This window comes from Pelodiscus sinensis, chromosome 3 (assembly GCF_052426305.1).
Source record: "Pelodiscus sinensis isolate ZL-2025 chromosome 3, ASM5242630v1, whole genome shotgun sequence".
Taxonomy (NCBI): domain Eukaryota; kingdom Metazoa; phylum Chordata; order Testudines; family Trionychidae; genus Pelodiscus; species Pelodiscus sinensis.
In genome coordinates, this window is record NC_143054.1 from 136073035 (window position 1) to 136092919 (window position 19885).

Genomic DNA, 19885 nt, shown 5'->3' on the forward strand with positions numbered 1-19885 from the left:
TGTGGCAAGCCGACGCGGGTCACGTGACTCCGGCGGCTAGCTCGGGGCTGGCGTTGGGGGTCCGGCCGCTAGTCGCGGGGCAGCTCGCGGCGGGTTCGGCGGCTCGCGCGCCCTGTGTCTCCATGGCGACCCGCGGCGGGGCGGCGGCCGGCAGGCCCTACGAGCTGGTGGTGTTCGGGGCCTCGGGCTTCACCGGCCTATTCGTGACGGAGGAGGTGGCGCGGGTGGCGGCCGGAGACGAGCTGCGGGGCGGGCTGCGCTGGGCCGTGGCCGGCAGGAGCCAGGACAAGTTGCAGGGGGCGCTGGACAGGGCGGCTGAGAGGCTGGGTAAGGGCGGGGCGGGGACTAAACAAACGGGGAACCGCGGCGCCTCGCTTCTCCCCCGGGCAGGGGGGGGTGTCTCCCGTAGCCCTGCCCCCCCCTCCCTGGCAGCAGGCCCCTCCCCCTCCCTGGCAGCAGGGCCCCCCCGGGCCTGCCCGGCCCCTCCCCCTCCCGATAGCAGCGGTGCCCCCCCAACCGTGCTCAGCTCCTGCCCATAGCCCTGCCTGGCGCCACGCCCCCCCAGCCCTGTCCAGCGCCTCCCCCTTGCCCTGCTTAGCTGCTGCCCCGTGGGGACAACAATGTCCCTCCATGGCAGTGCCTGACACCGGGGAGGGGGAGTAGCAGCCCTCCCCCCACCTACCGGGATGGCAGGGCTACTTGGCTCCTCATACCCCCTTCCCCATGCAGTGCTCCGTGTGCTTCTCCCTCCCTGCTTGGGGCCATAAGAGCTCTTTTTCCTGTTTTAAACTCCTTTAACTCCTAAGGCCCTGGCAGGAAGGGGAGCTGGGCAGGAATGTGGTGGGCGCCCTCCTTCAGGCTCCTGTGGGTGAAGTGCGGATCAGCCAGCCTGGACCTGACAGGCTGCTGAGCAATCCGTGAGATTTAGATAGCCCTGGTGGGGTGGGGTGGCCTTGTCATCGGTGATTATTATTAATAATAGTCATAGTCTGCTGGACCAATTATTCAGGCTGAGATCATTTGCAACTGTTCTGAAGTTGATGCTTTTTACATCTGACATCACTGGGTTTAATCTTCCTGTTCCCTACAGAATGGAGAGGGAAGCCATAGTTCGTTAATGTGCTGGAAAATCATCCCTTTCCTTGCTATACTTGTTTTTATTCATACCATAAATAAGACATTAAGAACTGCAGCTAAAAGAAAGGCGCAAGTAAATTTGATGGGGGTCGTAACCTGCTAGTACCAGGCTCCTCTTATAACACTTATTTTTTCAATTCTCAGGAAAGCTAGAGTTAAAGTCAGGAGTTGGCATAATACTCTGTGATGTCAATGATCCATCCTCCCTTGCTGATATGGCTAAACAGGCAGCTGTTGTTCTCAACTGTGTAGGCCCAGTAAGTATCAGTGTTCTAAGTATCAGAAGCAAAATAGACAAACAAGCAATTCACTTGCTGTTACAGACAAAAGACGTTGGTTTCCATAGTATACTACAAATATGCAATAGCTGAGTATGCTATCTTTTGAGGTCAAAACACAAGAGCTCTGAAACTCTAAAAATTAAATATAGTTTCTGGAACAAATAAATATTGAGATGGTGCTGCTGCTTGTGACAGTAAATTTGGAATGGCTGCTTGCCCTATGCAGACCTAAAATTCTTGAATTCATTCTTTGAGTTATCTAAAAAACAAATACTTCAAAATAGTTTTGGGTATTACATCTAGTCAGATTCCTCAGCCAGATTTTGTAGAATTATATTTCACCTGAAATGCTGTCAAATCACACCTGAAATGCTGTCAAAACAGAAAACCATCTGGGCAGTTAATACTGTGTAAAAATGTTTACCTACTGAAGTTAAGTCTGACTCTTAGTTGTTGGTATCCCTTTACATTTTCTATTGCAGAATTCCCTCTGCCAACTCATCCACAGTAGATCAAAGGGCAAGAGTTGGGAGATAGGTGCTGTAAATGTGTAGAGTGGGGATTAGAGCATATGACAAATCTCAAATTGTTTCAATTATGTTTTTGCATTAATACTAATATAGATTAAATAGCCTTTACTTATATGATTTTCTAAACAAAGATTATGCAAGTATGGTACAATACTTCATGTACAATAAACTCTTAACATTTCTTAGAGGGGTAGCCATGTTAGTCTGTATCTGCAAAAACAACGAGGAGTCCTGTGGCACCTTAGAGTCTAAGGTCTTAAGTTTTATTTGGACGTAAGCTTTCACGGGGAAAAAACATTTTGTCAGTTGCATGGAGACATGAAAGCTTATGCCAAAATAAATCTGTTAGTCTTTAAAATGCCACAGGATTCCTTGTTTTTTCTGCTAATGTTTGTAGGATATGTTAACAAAATGTGCAATTGTGATAATTTACTCCTTTTAGCAAAACTGTTACTATAAATATTTTAAATTGCCAAGTAAGATAATCAGATTCCTTTTCTGTTTATAGTACAGGTTTTTTGGAGAACCCGTGGTGAAAGCTTGTGTTGAGAATGGCACAAGTTGCATTGACATCAGTGGAGAACCTCAGGTATGTGGCATCAGCAAATGAAGAAATTACTGTTTGAAAACATCAAATTAATGTCTATCTATCTATCTATCTATCTATCTATCTATCTATCTATCTATCTATCTATCTAAAAGTGTTTCCTGTGGGACGGCAGAGTGACGTCATCATGTCACTCTGCGTCCCACAGGCTCCGCCCTTCCATGGCCTCCCTGCCTCAGATACTGTTTGGGGGCTGGAAAAGCTGCCTGGCAGCTGGGACTGGGCACTTTCTGCCTCCAGAAAGGCTGCATAAGAATGGCCATACTTGGTTAGACCGAAGGTCCCTCTATTCCAGTATCCTGTCTTCCGACAGTGGCCAATGCCAGATGCCCCAGAGGGAGGGGTCACAACAGGTAATCCTTAAGTGATCTCTCCCCTGTCACCCACCTCCAGAGAAACAGGGGCTAGGGACACTATTCATATCCATTCTGGCTAATAGCCATTGATGGACCTAACCTCCATGAATCTATCTAGCTCTTTTTTGAACCCTGTTAAAGTCCTAGCCTTCTCCACATCCTCTGGCGAGGAGTTCCACAGGTTAACTGTGCACTGAGTGAAGAAAAACTTCCTTTTGTTTCTTTTAAACCTGATGCCTATTAATTTCATTTGTCAACCCCTAGTTCTTATATCTTGGGAATAAGTAAATAACTTTTCCTTATTCACTTTTTCCACACCAGTCATGATTTTATAGACCTCTATCATATCCCCCCCCCCCCCCCCCCCCCCCCGTCTCCTCTTTTCTAAGATGAAAAGTCCAAGTCTTTTTAATCTCTCTTCATATGGGACCCATTCCAAACCCCTAATAATTTTTGTTGCCCTTTTCTGAACCTTTTCCAATGCCAATATATCTTTTATTGAAGTGAGGCAACCATATCTGTACTCTGTATTCAAGATGTGAGCGTACTATGGTTTTATATAGATGCAATAAGATATTTTCTGTCTTATTTGTGATCCCTTTTTTAATGATTCCTAACATTCTACAGTAAAATCTGAAGGTCCGGCATCTGATGGTCCGGCACCATCAGGAACCCGGAAGTGCTCCGGGCAGCCGGACCATTGGAGCTGCTCTGCCCCCAGCTGTCCCCGATTCAGCCGCTGCTGAAACTGACCAGTGGCTGACTCGGCGCTGTGGGACCTACCCGGCAGCACTCCAGCTTCTCTGCCCCAGGTGTCCCCAAGTCAGCCGCTGTTGAAACTGACCAACGGCTGACTCCAGGAAGCCCAGGGCAGAGCAGCTCTGCCTCGGGCTTCCTGGAGTCAGCCGCTGATCAGTATCAACAGCGGCTGACTTGGGGACACCTGGGGTAGAGCAGCTGGAGTGCTGCTGGGTTGGTCCAGTAGCACCGCTTCTCGGCGCTGTGGGACCAACAGCCCCCCCAGCTGCTCTGCCCCAGGCGTCCTGATTCAGCCGCTGCTGAAACTGACCAGCAGTGGCTGAATGAGGGACACCTGGGGCAGATCCGGACTATCGGAAGGGGGGGCTATGAGGGGTCTGAGGTGGCATCCTCCCCACCCCACCCCACCCCAGATCCCTCATAGCCCCCCCTTCCGATAGTCCGGCATACCAGATAATCCGGCACTCCCTGGGTCCTAAAGGTGCCGGATTATCGGAAGTTTACTGTATTTGCTTTTTTGACTGATGCTGCACACTGAGTGGGTGTTTTCAGAGAACTATCCACAATGATTCCAAGATCTCTCTTGAGTAGTTGTAGCTAAATTAGTCCCTTTGCTGCCCTCTCTCTCCAGGCAGCTGCCCAAATCCTGCTGTCACAGCACCCTGAGCAGTCCCCACACAGAAATTCTTGCATATGGACCTGATACCATTTCTTTCATGGGTTAGGTTGCCTGTTCATGGGAGAGGGCAGGGTGTGTGTAGGGGGGAGGGAGGAAGGAGGATAGGGTGTATGTGGGGATAGGTGGTGCTGTAAGGGGAGTTGGTGGGAGTGAACGGGTTATAGAAAGGGAAGCAGGGAGATGGATAATGTGTGGGTGTGGAGGGGAAGGATGGGGGTATAAGAAAATGGAGGAAGGAGGTGGGAGTAGGGATAGGCCATGTGGTGTGGGAGGGGTTAGGGAGGATGGTGGGTGTAGAAATGGAAGTGGGAGTAGGGATGGAGGGGAGTTAGGAAGGATAGAGGTGGTGGTGAATGGAAATGGGGGAATGGGGATGTAGGAATGGAGGATGGAGGTAGGGCTAGGGATGGAAGGGAGGAGGTGTTTTGTGGGCCATGGACTCTTTTATTGGTGGGTGGGGCAGGAGCGGGAAGGGTGCAGGCAGGAGGACTGGCTAGTGGTTGAAGGGCATGAATAGATGGGATGGCCTGAAAGCGTGTGGATGGGATGGGCTGTGAGTGTTTGGAAAGAAGGGCCTGTCCAGGGGTGGGAGTGGAGAAGGGTGCGAATGACTTGGGGCTTTGGAGAACATAGCTGGGCTCAGTGCAAGATTAACAGGCTCTCTGGCTGCAAAAGCAGCCAGCGAGAATGGTGGTTGGTGAGTGTAGCGAGTAGGGGGCACAACCCCCTGGTCTTACTAAAGACAGTTTTATTGAATATAATTGGGTCACATCTTTAGTTCTCTCTGATATTCCTGAACAGGAAAATATTTTTCAGTCTCTAACCTGTGATGTTAAATATGTTCTTAGTATCCCTTTCTTTACTCTTTGTCCAGAGTTACTAGATACAGGGTGAGACTGAAAATCAGGAACTTCTGAGTTCTAAATCCCAACCTTGACTGTGATGTTATCTGGGAGGTTGAGATTAATCGACTTTTGCATTATTTTCCAAACCATAAAATAGGAACACTAAATATTGGTTTTCTGATTTCATAGGAGTGTTGTAACATAAAATAAGAACGGCCATTCTGAGTCAGACCACAGGTCCATCTAGCCCAGTATCCTGTCTTCCAACAGTAGGCAATGCTAGGTGCACCCAGAGGGAATGAACAGAACAGGTAATCATCAAGCGATCCCACCTCTGTCATCCATTCCCAGCCTCTGACAGAGGCTAGGGACACCATTCCTATCCATCCTGGCTAATAGCCATTGATGGACCTATCCTCCATGAATTTATCTAGCTCTTTTTTGAACCCTGTTAAAGTCCTGACCTTCACAACATCACAAGGAATTCCACAGATTGTCTGTGTTTTGCATGAAGAAGTACTCCCTTTTGTTTGTTTTAAGCCTGCTGCCTATTAATTTAATTTGGTGAACCTTAGTTCTTGCATTACGGGAACAAGTAAATAACTTTTCCTTATTCACTTTCTCCACACTAGTCGTGATTTTATAGGCCTCTGTCATATCCCCCCCCATAGTTTCCTCTTTCCTAAGCTGAAAAGTCAGTCTTTTTAATATCTCTTCATATGACAGCCGTTCCAAACCCCTAGTAATTTTTGTTGCCCCTTTCTGAACTTTTTCCAATGCTAAGGATTAGTTAATTCTTACAAAATGCTTTGAATACATATAGCACTGTAAATGTGCTGATTGGGTACAATTTTCAAAAGGGCTCAAATGACTTAGGAGCCTAAATTCTACTTTCAGAAATTATTTTAGGCACTTAAAGAGTCTCAGTCTTTTGGGCAATCTTAAAATATTTTACTAATTTTGAACGTTATGTCTGCTGGTAGGCTCCCTAGATATAGATTGTAACTTTTGTATAGGGTGGATTAGTGGTCTATGCCAGCAGTTCCCAACGGCCGGGCCCTGGCACACTGCCAGGCCGCATCCCCAGCTTCTAATGAGCACCGCCTGCTGGGCTTCTCCATAAGGTGCATGCCTGCAGGCGCACAAAAAATTCTCTACCCTCCCACTTCCCCACGCAGCAGCAGGGTGAGTGGTGCGGCGGGCACCTGGGTGTGCTCCAGCTGGAGCCGGTGCTGTGGTGAGGCTGTCCTTACTGGGGCAGCCTCATTGTGGCCCTGGTTCCATTTCTGGCTGCTGTTACACGGCTCGGCTGGCAGGGCTGTGTGGAGGGTGGCTGCTCTGGTGGCCAGGGCCTGCACCATGTGGAAGGCAGCTGCAGCCAAGAAGCTCCTGGGCTGCTCTCAGGCCAAGAACCAGCCACCCCACGAGCCTGTTCTCTTGCCCACGCTGGTGCTGCTGGGTGGCTTCCTCCCTCCTTGGGAGGAGCCTCCCCCTGGTCTCCAGCTGCTCCCAGCCAGCATGCGCACACAGGTATTTGCTTCTGCTGCCCGGCCACACTGAGTTCTGGGTGCTAAATCCTTCGTGGGGGCTTCTCATGCATAGGAAGCAAGGGAAATCAAGGTTCAAGGAATACAAAAATGAAGTCACTTCCTTGATTTTGACATGCACTATATACATTTATTTTTATTATCCCAATATCTGCATTTTGTATATTTGAAGAGCTTCTTATTACATTGGCCTTACAATTCAAGAATTCACAATCTTTATTTCTCTGATAAAATCCATATGGCTACCTCAGCCCTGTCAGCCTGGGATCCACAAAGCTGTCACTCATTTATGCATGCATGCCACAGTTTCATTATTTTCCCTGACTGGATGCTGCTGACATGAGGATTAACAGCCCACTGCCCCATCCTGTGCCATCATTAATGTTTTTTCACAAGAAAGCACTGTGCATATTTTTGGTTATGTTTTGCAATTCTTGAATACTACTTTGAGGGGATGGAAATAATAAAAAATACATTACAATGATATGTATTGTGTGTGCACAGATGCAATGTAAAATAAGACGTGACTGCTTAAAATTAATTACCATAATGAACAGGGCTCGACAAATAGTGTAATCTACTCGCCCGTGGCGAGTAGATTACACCCTGGAAGAGCTGGCACGGAGCGATCTGTGCATGCGCAGAGCGCAGAACTGTGCGGCTGGTAAGCAGGGCTTGCTGTGGCTCAGCGAGCCCTGATAATGAATATGCAAATGGTTCAGTGCCAGTCCATAAAAAGTTTTGGAATGAGTTTGCTGGTCCACAGTATAAAAAAAGATTGGGAGCACTGGTCTATGCTATACATATGAAATATTTAATCTCACTGGAAGTTGGGGTTCAAAATTGCCCCCCCCCCCAAAGTTGACTCATGTAATTGTTTTTAAAGAGACTATTCAAATGGAATGCCTTTCTGGCGTGTGCGTGCATTAAATATTCCGTGTACATTCTTATTGATATGCTCTGACCTTGATCAAAATGATCCCTCCTTTCCCATTTGGGCAATGTAATATATGCCTAAAAGAAGCCAGATTCTGCATTTCAGTGACTCACTAATATGTGAATAATCTTCCAAAACTTATCAATGATAAAGCTGCTATACAAATGTGAAATATGGATGTGCTTTCACACAGGTTAGATAAATAGTAAAAGGTCATTCTTTGCTATCTTGTTCTGATCCCTTAATTTACTAGTCCCTTTAATTTACAATTTGTACTGTGTTGTCTTACTGGAGTATTAATAATTTTTAAAAAAATGAGATTTTTAGGCCTCAATACAACAGAATGCTTAGGCATGTGCAGTCCCTTTTACTTCCATATGACTACTCTTACACTTATAGTTAAATGCATGATTAAATATTTTTCTGGACTGAAATCTTAATTCCTACTCACCCTTATACATCTTTCTAAAAGTGCTGCATTAACTATTAAGAAAGTTAAGGTGCAAAAGGTAAGATGCAAGAAGTGCTTATTGTTGTTAAAGAGAACCTATCAACTCGCTTGTGACTCAGATAAAAGTAATAAATAAATATCCAGAATCTTATTTTATTTGGTAAAACATGGGTGGGAAACCTTTTTTTTGGTCAGGGGCCACTGACTCTCAGAAAAATCAGTCAGGAGTAACACACAAGTGAGAGCAGCGAGGAGTCCTGTGGCACCTTATAGACTAACTGCCCACGAAAGCTTATGCTCCTACACTTCGGTTAGTCTGTAAGGTGCCACAGGACTCCTCGCCGCTTTTGCAGATTCAGACTAACATGGCTACCCCTCTGATACTTGACACAAGTGAGAAGTCATTCTCTCCCCCTCCCCCCCCCGAACCCGAATCCCACAATTCTCACTGACATGGCTCCCGAGTGAGAATGGGGGAGGGGAACCCTCAGGTCTGGAACTTACAAGAAAGGAAAAAAGAGGACACTCCCCTCAAGCTCCGGCCCCATGGGGGCGGGGAGAACATCAAGGATCAGAGCTTATTCCTAGGGCTGGATTAAACTCTTATGGGGCCCCAGGGCTAGTGGATTTTGTGGGGCCCCCTGGGCTTTGGGGGTGGGTCCAAAACCAAGAGATTCAGTATGTGGGAGGGGACTGCTGGGGAGGGATGCAGGGTCTGGGCGGGAGGTAGAGTGCAGCTACGGAGTAGGGGTGTGGGGTCTGGGCAGGAGGAGGTTGTGGGAGGGGGTAGGGGATTGGGGCACCTATCTGGCACAGCTCTTGGGGGAAGGAGGCCTCAGGTAACTCTGCATGGCTCTCCATGCTGCAGAGGGAGCACTTCCTCCCCCTGCCAGAGCCTGAGAGTCATCAGTGCAAGCCACAAGCTGCATCTCGGTTTGTGAGGTTTGGGGTTCCCCCCTGCAGTAGGGAGCTCACGCTTCTGCCACAGCACCACCTGCATTGCTGGGGTGCTGGTGCCAGTGCCAGCTCGCGTCGCTGGGTGTGGAGAAGCCCTGAGCCTCGCAGACCAGATCCAGGCAAGCCACGGGCTGTAGGTTCCTCGCCCCTGTGTAAAACAATGATGTTTTTTTCTACTCATTGTTGCTTCACAAGTCACATTTGTAATCTATTCAGAAAATATAGTAAAAATGTATTCTATTGTCTGTTAGAAGGCTTGGTACTTACAAGTGCCCTCAACTTCCTCTGACTTTAAAAAGGAGTTGTGAGTGTGTGGCACTAGGAATGTGAACAACGAGTTGACTATCCGATAAGCAAATGCAATGGAAGGGGTGCTTGCGTGCAGCCCAGGACCAGACACTGGGTTCCACACAGTGCTGCAGCTTTGAAATGCGGCATGCAGCCTGGGACCAGCTGGGAGTCCTCAGCTAGACCGGGCTGCATGTGGCGTTTCAAAATGGCAGCACCGCGTGGAGCTTGGGGTCAGCTGCGGACTCCCTTGCTGACCTCAGACTACATGCAGTGCTGCTGCTTTGAAACGCCGTGGGGACCATGAGGCCAGCGGAGGAATGCTTGAGTCCCCTGCTAGCCCAGTGCTCTCTGCAGCCCTTTTGCCTTTAAAGTGTAGCAACAGCCCAGGATTAACTCTTTTGGGTGCCTCAGGCCTAGTGGATTTTGTGGAACCCCCTGGGTTAGGAGCTGTTGCTACACTTCAGAGGCGGAGACGCTCTTATTGACTAATCGAATAGTTGATGCAAATTGCATTGACTGTTCGATTAAACAATCAAAATTTTACATTCCTATGTGGTAGCACCTGACAAAAGCAAATCCTAGATTCCCAAATCTACTCTGCAACATTTCAGTAGAAAAAATTACAATTAATTATTCTTTTTTATAGTTAAAATTAGAATTATTCAATTTAGCATCTTTCTTTGAAGCTCAGATTAAACCACAGTTAAGGATTATTCTGCATAAAATGTTTATTTTTTATATTTTTCAGTTTCTGGAAGGAATGTATCTGAAATATAATGATAAAGCTGCAGAAAAGGGAATATATATAATTGGAAGCAGTGGCTTTGACTCTATTCCAGCAGATATGGGAGTCTTATACACCAGAGACAATTTGAAAGGTGACTTATCTAAGTGTAACCTTTGCCTTGATGACTATGTTGGGCTGAGACTTCACAATCCTTGATCCTTATTTGTTTGTCCTATGTTTTACTGGTAAGGCTCAGATTTTGTTACGGATATTTTTAGTAATAATCACGGACATATGCTGAATAACTGACCTGTCTGTGACTTTTTATTAAAAATATCTCTTTCAAAATGTGGAGGGGGCAGATCCAGCACCCACAGTGGGTGGGAATTCTGGAGTCTCCTTGTCTCTCTTCCCTGCTCTTCCCCTCCCCCCCCTTGCAGCTGGGAGTTCCAAGGGTCCTCCAGCAGTGGCTGAGATCTGCGGGGCTACCTACTGACATCTCCAGCCTTGGGGCAGAAAAATGTCACGGGTCTCTGAAATTCCGGGATTCTGTAAAATAATCATTAGAGCCTTGTGCGGATACAAGTTTCCTCAGCATCTGCATTTTCAGATAACTGCTTTATATCCACTGTTCACTTTTGCAGATATACAGGATTCTAAATACAAAATTTGTATTTACATCTGTAACCGCAAAAATTAGCTGCTGATATCTACATCCATAACTGCGGATTCAGATATCTGTGAATATGCAGGGCTCTAAGAATTGTAGCCTTATTTATCGCCTATGAGAGCGAGTGAGCGGTAGATGCTACAGATATAACATACGCTGTCTTTCTGTCAGTGGCCTATTATTATTATTTTGTCTTTAAGAAGGACAAATGTGCAGAAGCGAGACTGAACTGATTAAACTCATTTCAGTTGTAACTTGATTATGGGTTCTGTCCAGCAGAATTGTATGTAGTAGACTGAATACCTTTCATTATGACCTTCCATTAGTATCAATACTGATATCCATATAAGTGACCCTGTGCTAATCATCTTGAAAATATATGTACGTATATCTACTGTCATAAATCATAATTATTAAAGGGTTTTCTTAATGTCTTAGTATACTAGTATTAACTTGAATAAAAATGATTCAGTATTTAGCAGTTTGATTAGGGAGAAAAATGAGTGCACAACTGTGTGCGGGGGTTTGCTTGATATTCTTCCCTTTTCTCTTTCTGGTATTATTTAATGGTTTTATGACCTATTTGGGCAATACCAATGACCTTGGATATGGGTGAAGCATGTTTCTGATAGAGTACTTTATTGCCAATACAGCTCGCAAGAACACTTAATAATATTAGCAAGAGTCACTCGGGTGCCTGTGCTGTCTATACATTTTTAAAAGGTGGTGTCTTGACTTTAAGGTATTGTAGAAAGTAAACTGAGAACTTGTTTTGCCATTCATTACAGCAATTTGAACGTACTTTCAAAATATAAAATATGTACAAAAAGTTACATGCAATGGAACAAGCTGATTATAGTATGCCACTCAAAAGAGCTATCAAATTTTGTGACTTCATCTCTAAGTTTTAATTGCCCACATAATGTTTAATGTCAAAGCAAAGGGGAAAAATGGCTTGGGCCTTGATGTTGTCTTTTCTCTTTTTTTTCTTTAATTACTAAGCTACCCTTTTGTAATATAAAGCAAGGATAGCAGCTAGTGAGTGTGGATAATAACAAACACTCGCATAAAAGAGCTTTGCTTGTGGTACTCAGTTAAGTAAAATAGCATTGGCTCCTAATCTTTATTTTCCTGGGAGATCAAATACTTCCATGCTGGAGTCTTATCTTCCTCTAATGCTGTTAATCCTCTGACAGTTTGTCCAGATGTGTCCCTCAGTGGGTAAACTACTGTCCGATTTACTGATCTATGACATCATATGTTAAGAACTGCTTTTTTTAACACTTTTTTTCCAAATAAAAGGGACCCTAACTGCAGTTGAAAGTTTCCTGACGGTCAAATCTGGACCTGAGGTTAGTTTGTATATTGTCTTCTAAAAATAACCTACTTATTAGCCGTAAGAATACATAATTTGAAAATTATAAAACTTCTGACACACCAGCTAATCAAATTAATATTATTTTTTAACCAATAAGTAAAAAGTCATACCCTTTGTATCAGCTTTGCAAAACTGCCATGAAGCTGTATCAGACCATGGAAAAAGCTGGTTGCCAGCCTTTTATGGTATCAATGAAAAATATTTTATTAGTCTTGATGTAACTGACAACCAGTCTTGATTAAAAACATGTAAGGGTCATAGCGAGAGTCATTTGTGAAGAGCAGAGAAAACGTGCAAAATTCATTATAATATAGCAATCTGAGCTGCTTCTTTGGCTATTTGTTTAAATACATATTTTAATGCAGCCTTAGTGCATGAAGACATAGTATGAAAAATGTTAAAAGTAGTAAAAAGGAAAGAGTTTTCCCACTCTGGATTAAACATTGTCAGGATTTTAGATACTGGAGTAGTTACTATTTCATGGTGTTTCATTAGGGTTACAGTATCCATGATGGAACATGGAAGTCAGCTGTTCATGGCCTTGCGGATCAAGACAATTTGAGGAAGCTTCGAAAGCAGATAGGATACAAACCTCTTCCAGTCATTGGTGCAAAACTAAAAAGAAGGTAAGAGGAACCTATAAGATCAGAAGCTTTTTTGTTTTGTATTAATCTCTTTCCCATAGAGTTATGTGATGTGATGAAATTGAGTACTATTAAATATTACTTATTTAATATTATATTAAATTATATTTTAATATAATTAACACATTTCTAAAAGAAGGAATGTTTCCTGTCTGTAAGGTACAATGAGGGAAAAATGTGTCAGAATTGACTGATATTTTGTAAAATAACCTGTATTGAAAGCTATATAGCGAAATTAGGAAAACCTTATGATCATAGATTCACTAACTTAATCATATTTTAAAAGCTTTTACTGCTAATGGAAGGAGAAAATGTTGTGCAGGCAATAAGTCAAATTCATCCCCGGATAATGCCATTGAACTTGGCTTGTGGTAGGGATAAATTTGTCTCAGGTTTTGGATTATTTATTATTTAAACCTAAAGGAAACGATAGTATGCTTACGGGAAAATGCTTAGGGAAAAAGCTCTATTTTCGTACAAGCTGTAATTATGGGTATCAGTGTTATAACTGGCTAAGTTTTTAAAATAATAACTATACAGGTGGCATTACTCTAAGTGAAGGAAAGTATTAATGTTTTTTTTTTTTTTTTTTGGCCTTTAGAGGTCTAGTGTTTTATAGTAAGGAATTCAAAGAGTACTCCATTCCATTCATGGGATCAGATGTTTCTGTTGTAAAACGAACTCAGCGATATTTGCACACAAATTTGCAAGAAATACCTGTAAGTTTGCTTTTATGTTTTATAAAATCAGTGTTCTGTTGTAAAGCATTTGGAATATTTTAGTTTGCCTATTTAAAGCATGGGAGTGAACTGAAAAGTGCACTTAACCCCTGTTGAGATAAAGGACTTGTTCTGTTAATTACCCTTGGGCTACGTCTGCACTGCCCCCTCTTGCGCAGGAGCCATTCTGATGCTTATTTTCAGGAAGAACAGCTCCTGCGCAAAAGGATTTTTTTGAGCAAGAAGGAGCAGTGTAGATAGCTCCTTTTTATACAAAAGCCCCTTCTGCAAAAAATGGCAGCTCAGTAGGTATGCAAATGAGGCATATCATTTGCATGTCATCTTGCACAAGAATGTACAGTGTAGACGTAGCTTTGGAGATTACTAGACTCTGGGTAGTTTGAGTTCTCTAATTGGAAAATATCATACAGCAGTGAAACCTGGTGGGACACAGATTGGCTTGATTTTGGCCATTAGTATAATTGCTCCTAGAAATCCTTCCTCTTGTGGCATTCTTACAGATCACCTTAGCATATGGATATCCTGTGACACTGAAATGTCTGGAAAGTGGTTGTGATAATATTGGGTGTCTGATGACTGCATAGATTTTGTGGTTTGGTGCATTGGTTACGGTGACAGCCAAAGCATTTTTTGTCCACTATCACATGCACAAAGAAATTATTAGTGGAATTTTTCTTAGTAGGAAGCTTGTTTAAATCTAGCTTACCTTCTCCGGTATTATATATAGAATATTGTCTGGCTGCAAACAATTTTCTTTCAAGCTGGTATAGCAAATCAACTGTTTTCAGATTAGATTGACCATGGATTTAGGATTGTTAAAAAAGGGACAAACACATTGTCTTTTCCCTTACTGAGCATCAGTAAAAGTAGTTAATAGGCTGGGGGCTCTTATGAGCATCATTATTTTAACACTAGCCAATAGCCCATCATAAGACGGGATTTACGGGTCTCCCCTCCACATCCTATTCCCTTTCTATCTCATACATCTCTCCTGAGCCTCTGGTCTCTCGTTCTGTCTCTCTCTCTCCTCCTCCTAATGCCTCCCCCTCTCTCTCAGCTCTCCTCCACTACCTGCCTCTCTCTCCGTCTCTCTCTTTCTCTTCTCCCCCTCCTGCCTCTCACTCTCTTTCTCCTTTCGCTCTCTCTTTCTCTTCTTCTCCTCGTGCATGGAGAGCGCGGAGCCCAAAGAGCTGCTTGCGCCACTTGCTCCTGAGCGGCGGCCTGGCTGAGCGGCACAGAAGCCAGCTGAGTGACGTTTACGGCCGGGGGCAGGGCCTGGAGCCGCTGTCATGCCACACGTCACTGCGCCGCCCCCTTTCACCTCCCGTCGTGGTGCTCGGCTGACTTCTGTGTCGCTCAGCTGGGCCACCGCAGGGGAGCAAGCGGAGCAAGTGGCCTTTTGGGCTCCCTCACGGCGGCTCGGCTGAGCGGTGCAGAAATCAGCCAAACGCCATGGTGGGAGGCAAAGGGGGGCAGGGCGGTGACGTACATGACCAGGCCCTGCCCCATCACCCTTCCCCTCCCGCCGTGGCACTCGGCTTACTTCTGCGCTGCTCAGCCAGGCCGTTGTGGGGGGAGCAAGTGGCGCAAGCGGCCGTTCGGGCCCCGCACTCTCCATGCACCATGGTGCCCAAATGACCGCTTGGGCTGCTTGCTGCCCCGCGGTGGCCCGGCTAAGCAGCGCAGAAGTCAGCCGAGCGCCATGGCGGGAGGCGAAGGACGTGACTCAGGCAACAGCGCTGCCCAGAGGGAACAGCCAGCATTTCAGCATTACAGTGTGTCAGACATTGGGCTACTATATATATGATTACACTCACAGCATTAAGCATTCTTAAAAATAGCTTCTTTCCTTCTGATTGTTGCCTCTGTGCATTAAGGAAAACTGTTATTCACATCTTTGTAGCATAGCAACTAGATTTTGACCAAAGGGAAATGCCTCTTTTGTTCTGCACTTGGTGTTCTTATTGATGTCAGCAGGATTTGGTTTGGGTGAGCAGATTAAGGGCAGAAGGTGAGAAAATGCATCATGTTTACAGTGAGTGGGTGCTGAGCTTTTACAGGTTTTCCCGGTGGGCGATGGTTATCAGCAGTCATTTACAACAGTTACAGTTTTGCTTGTGTTGAGGTGAAAAAAAGCAAATGGGAAATGCAGTTTTAAAGGAGGAAGAAAAAGTAATGCATGTCTGTCTTAACACCTGTTTTGCAGTAGTTTTGTTTGCCATATCCCTGCTCTACAGCTGGCAACACAAAATTATAGTTATTCGCTTTTGATTTTTTTTCTACCCACTGTAGATATTGCAAATGCATCATTAGTCAGAGATGGCTGAAACAGAGTCAGGAATTTCCATTGATTACTCCACATGCTTCCTTTGAAATGTACAAAACCCCCTGGGAGCTCTTGTACATTTCAAAGGAGAAATGCGGAACTCTGCGTATAGCCCAGGGCCAGCGGGAACTCCCTGCTGCCTCCAGGCTGCAGGCAGGCGTGCCTGCTTTGAAATGTACAAGAGTCCCCAGCGGGGGCTTTTGTGTTTTTCAAAGTGGAAGTGCTCTCATGGAGCTTGGAGTCAGCAGGGGACTAGGAGCTGGGCTCCATGCTGCTCTGTGGATTTGAAATGCTGCGTGGAGCTGGGGTCCGCTGGGGAGTCTCAAGCTAACCCCAGGCTCCACAGTGCCACTTTGACACACAGAGGTGGAGTTCAGATGGCAGTGTGGCACAGCTGAGCTGCTGGGGATCAGCCTTGCATCCACTGCCCCTTTTGAAGTACCTTCTTTACCCCCCCCCCCCCCCGCCCTTTGCTGCCTCTGATAGAGGCAGCAAGGGGGTGCGGAAATCGACTAGTTGACTGACTGACCGATAAGCGGTAAGCTTTTGCTTATTGGATATAATACTTAATATCATTAGAACTGTGTGTGTGTGTGGGGGGGGGGGAATCAGGAGTGGTACAATGTTACAAGTACAGTGTTTCTAGTGTAGATAGCTTGTACGATAGAATGGATCCATCTTGCTGTACTAAACCATGTCCTCTGAGAATCAGCAGTTAGGTCACTGGAAACATTTTTCTGTTGACCTAGCAGTGTCTATTCCAAGGCTTAGGGAGGCTTCATTATGTTGCATAATGTGTGAAATTTTTCACATGCTTGAGTGATATACTTAAGTGACCTAACTTTGTAGTGTAGACCAATTCTAAACGTTTGTTAGAAGGCTCTTTAGAATCTTTCTGTTGTTGAATATCTTTTGACATCAGCACAGTGGAATAGTTTTTTGTCTTATTTGTCTCACTTCATATCTATGTAAATTTACAACTGAAAAATTATTAATCATTTTGTATTTCTTTATTAGGTGCAGTACACAGCTTATGCAACAGTGGGTGGTCTTGCATCTGTTATTAAGCTGATGTTTGCTGGCCTTTTATTTTTTCTTCTTGTGAAGTTCAGCTTTGGAAGAAATCTCTTGACAAAAGTAAGTATTGTGTTTCATTTTTTTTAACATTTCAGAAATGCTGGCCAGGTCTTTCTAATTGAATTTTGTGTTTTCTTCTGCAGTACCCAGAATTTTTCTCTAGTGGATATTTTTCAAAGAAAGGACCAACACAAAAACAAGTAATTTAATTCTTTCATCTTCCGTTATACATTATTTTGAGGTTTGTTTTGATTATGCAAATTGTGGAGCAGTAGTCTGGAGCAGCGGTTCCCAGCTGCTGGCCTGCAGTGGCTGGTGGAGCTCAAGTTGGCTGTTGGTGGTGGCTCAGCTCCGGCAGCTGTGGTGGCTGATTTTTGCCTGCTGCTGGGGTTGAGGTGGAGCAGGAGCCACCTCCTCTCTCTCCCCTTTCCTCTCCTCCTCCCCTCCCAGGTAAGGTGGCAGCCCAGCTGGGGCTCTGTGTTCCCCCCTCCTTGCCTCTACCCATGGGAGCGTGAGATGTGCTTGGGCATGAAGGGAGCACAGCAGTGCAAGCAGAGCAGGAGGCATCTTTCTCCCTTTACCCATGGGGGCGAGACACATACTTGGAAAGGGAGATGGTGTGAAGAAGGGAGTGTGTATGCTGCTGACAGCCTCATTCCCTAGAGGGGGGGGGCAGCTTGGCTCTGGGGAGTGTGGGGGTGGGATCAAAGAGTGTTAGGCATTGGAGAGCAAGGGGCTGGGTTGGGGCTAGGTGGACAGATGAAAAATGTATTTGCATATTCATTTGCAAGATATTACTGGTCTGCCAAAAGTTTGTGAATAGGTTTGCTGGTTTGCAGTATAAACGTTGGGAACCACTGGTCCATAGTCTGCCAGTTAGGGGGTGCATTTACACTGCAATAAAAAAAAACCTGTGACTGAGAATGTGCCAAAAAGTGGAGTCTAGACATTTGGGCTAGAGTCTGGGCTCTTAAATCCTGCAAGGGGAAAGGTTTTAGCCCCTTATCCCAGATCAAACTGACTTGGGCTTGCAGGCCTTGGTCTGAGAGACTAGGAAAAGCTTTTAGTATAATTTATGCTGTTACACAAAGGTGAAGTATGCTTTCTAAATGCAGTGTGTGCACTTCTTGCTTTGCAGATAGATGGATCATCCTTTACAATGACATTTTTTGGTGAGGGATACGCCAAAGGTGAAGATCCACAACAGGGGAAACCAAATGTAAAAATCTGCACCCAAGTGAAAGGACAAGGTAAAGTCAGAATACTTTATTATGGTCATCTTAAAAATTCAAGGTCAACTGTTTTATCATGTACACTTCTTCAGCTGATCAATAGTTTTAGCATTGTAAAGAGTATCTGAAGATAGTTGAAAGCCAGCGTATAGTTGCCAGCTGTTCTAAAGAGGCAGTAATGCTAGAAGAAAAATCAGCTTGAGGGTGTAGGCAAAAAGTTAAACTGGGGATATGAAACTACAATTTAAAAAACTCTCCTACTGCCTAATTTATGGATTTTCATTTCATGTAGCAGACTGGCACTTCATGAATTGTTATTCAGGGTTGATCAGAGCCATTGCTGCTACTTCATGATTTTTTGGGGAAGAGTGTATTAATGGGCACAAAGAGTTAAAGGTGTTATGTCTAATGTTACACAAGGTTGAGGGGTTGGTTTAGAAGCAGTGGTCTCCAACTTTAACCATGAGTTCACCTTTTCAATTTAAAAGCAATGTAAGATCTACCTCAAACCCAAATACCCTTGCCCCACTTCTTTCTTATGCCCCTTCATTGAGGTCTCACCCTGCTCACTCCATCCCCCTAGGTAAGAAGGTTGGGGTGCAGGCTTGGTCTTGGGCCAAGGAGTTTGGAGTATTTTCTTCACTACAGTAAATTTTGATTTCCAATCTGCCCTTCTTTTGTTCACCAGGCATGATCTTAAACCCCATCCTTTTTGTTTCTTTTCTGAACATGTTCTTTACAGCTTATGGTGACATTTTATGAACTTTTACTCACATTGCAGCTAAGTTTCTATTACTGTCCGGCTATGTCTACATTGGCCCCTTTTCCGGAAGGGGCACGTTAATTTCAGCGATCGTAATAGGGAAATCCGCGGGGGATTTAAATATCCCCCGCGGCATTTAAATAAAAATGTCCGCCGCTTTTCTCCGGCTTTTAGAAAAGCCGGAAAAGAGCGTCTACACTGGCCCCGATCCTCCGGAAAAAGCGCCCTTTTCCGGAGGATCTTATTCCTACTTTGAAAAAGGGCGCTTTTTCCGGAGGATCGGGGCCAGTGTAGACGCTCTTTTCCGGCTTTTCTAAAAGCCGGAGAAAAGCGGCGGACATTTTTATTTAAATGCCGCGGGGGATATTTAAATCCCCTGCGGATTTCCCTATTACGATCGCTGAAATTAACGTGCCCCTTCCGGAAAAGGGGCCAATGTAGACGAGCCCTCCATGTTTACATTTGCTAAGGAGAAGATCCTTATTTAGTTCCTAGATGGAACAGGCTAAAAGCACTGTGAGTAGTTATTACTTCTGTGATACTTTTTTAGATTGTTACAAATTAGCCTTATGCCTTCCCTGAACAGTCACTAGTGTGTTGTGATTGGCTTCATCAGCTCTCTGTCTGTGTCAACTGTGGTTGAGTGACTCTGGCACTCTTAGATAGAGACATGTGTGGATACCAGTACTTCAGACCTCCCAAATGCTGATGAAATAGGACCCAATTTTCCCAACATTTGTAGTCTCTAAACTAAGGTTTTTTTCTTCCCAAAAGGTCATTTATTACCATCTCTCTGCTAAACAACGGTTTTTCTCTTTAGCTGGAGAGAATTTTTAAAAGGAAGAGGAACAAGGAAAGTTGTTTAAAATGAAATCTTTAATTCCCTTCATCTCTAATAAAAAGATATTTAATTATGCATTTCCCCTGGTATTAAACAGGCTGAAGGCTCTT

At 44.8% G+C, this 19885-nt stretch overlaps 1 protein-coding gene across 1 annotated transcript in view; it reads left to right on the plus strand.

Moving 5' to 3' along the window:
* SCCPDH (saccharopine dehydrogenase (putative)) overlaps positions 1-19885 on the plus strand; it is a 22887-nt gene continuing 3002 nt past the window's right edge. Inside the window, exons 1-10 of the mRNA XM_075924912.2 lie at positions 1-327; positions 1282-1394; positions 2457-2537; positions 10126-10255; positions 12077-12126; positions 12648-12778; positions 13398-13515; positions 16880-16999; positions 17083-17139; positions 18078-18189. Coding sequence (XP_075781027.1) covers positions 123-327; positions 1282-1394; positions 2457-2537; positions 10126-10255; positions 12077-12126; positions 12648-12778; positions 13398-13515; positions 16880-16999; positions 17083-17139; positions 18078-18189 — 1117 coding nt within the window. The 5' untranslated portion in view covers positions 1-122. The remainder of the gene's footprint in view (positions 328-1281; positions 1395-2456; positions 2538-10125; positions 10256-12076; positions 12127-12647; positions 12779-13397; positions 13516-16879; positions 17000-17082; positions 17140-18077; positions 18190-19885) is intronic.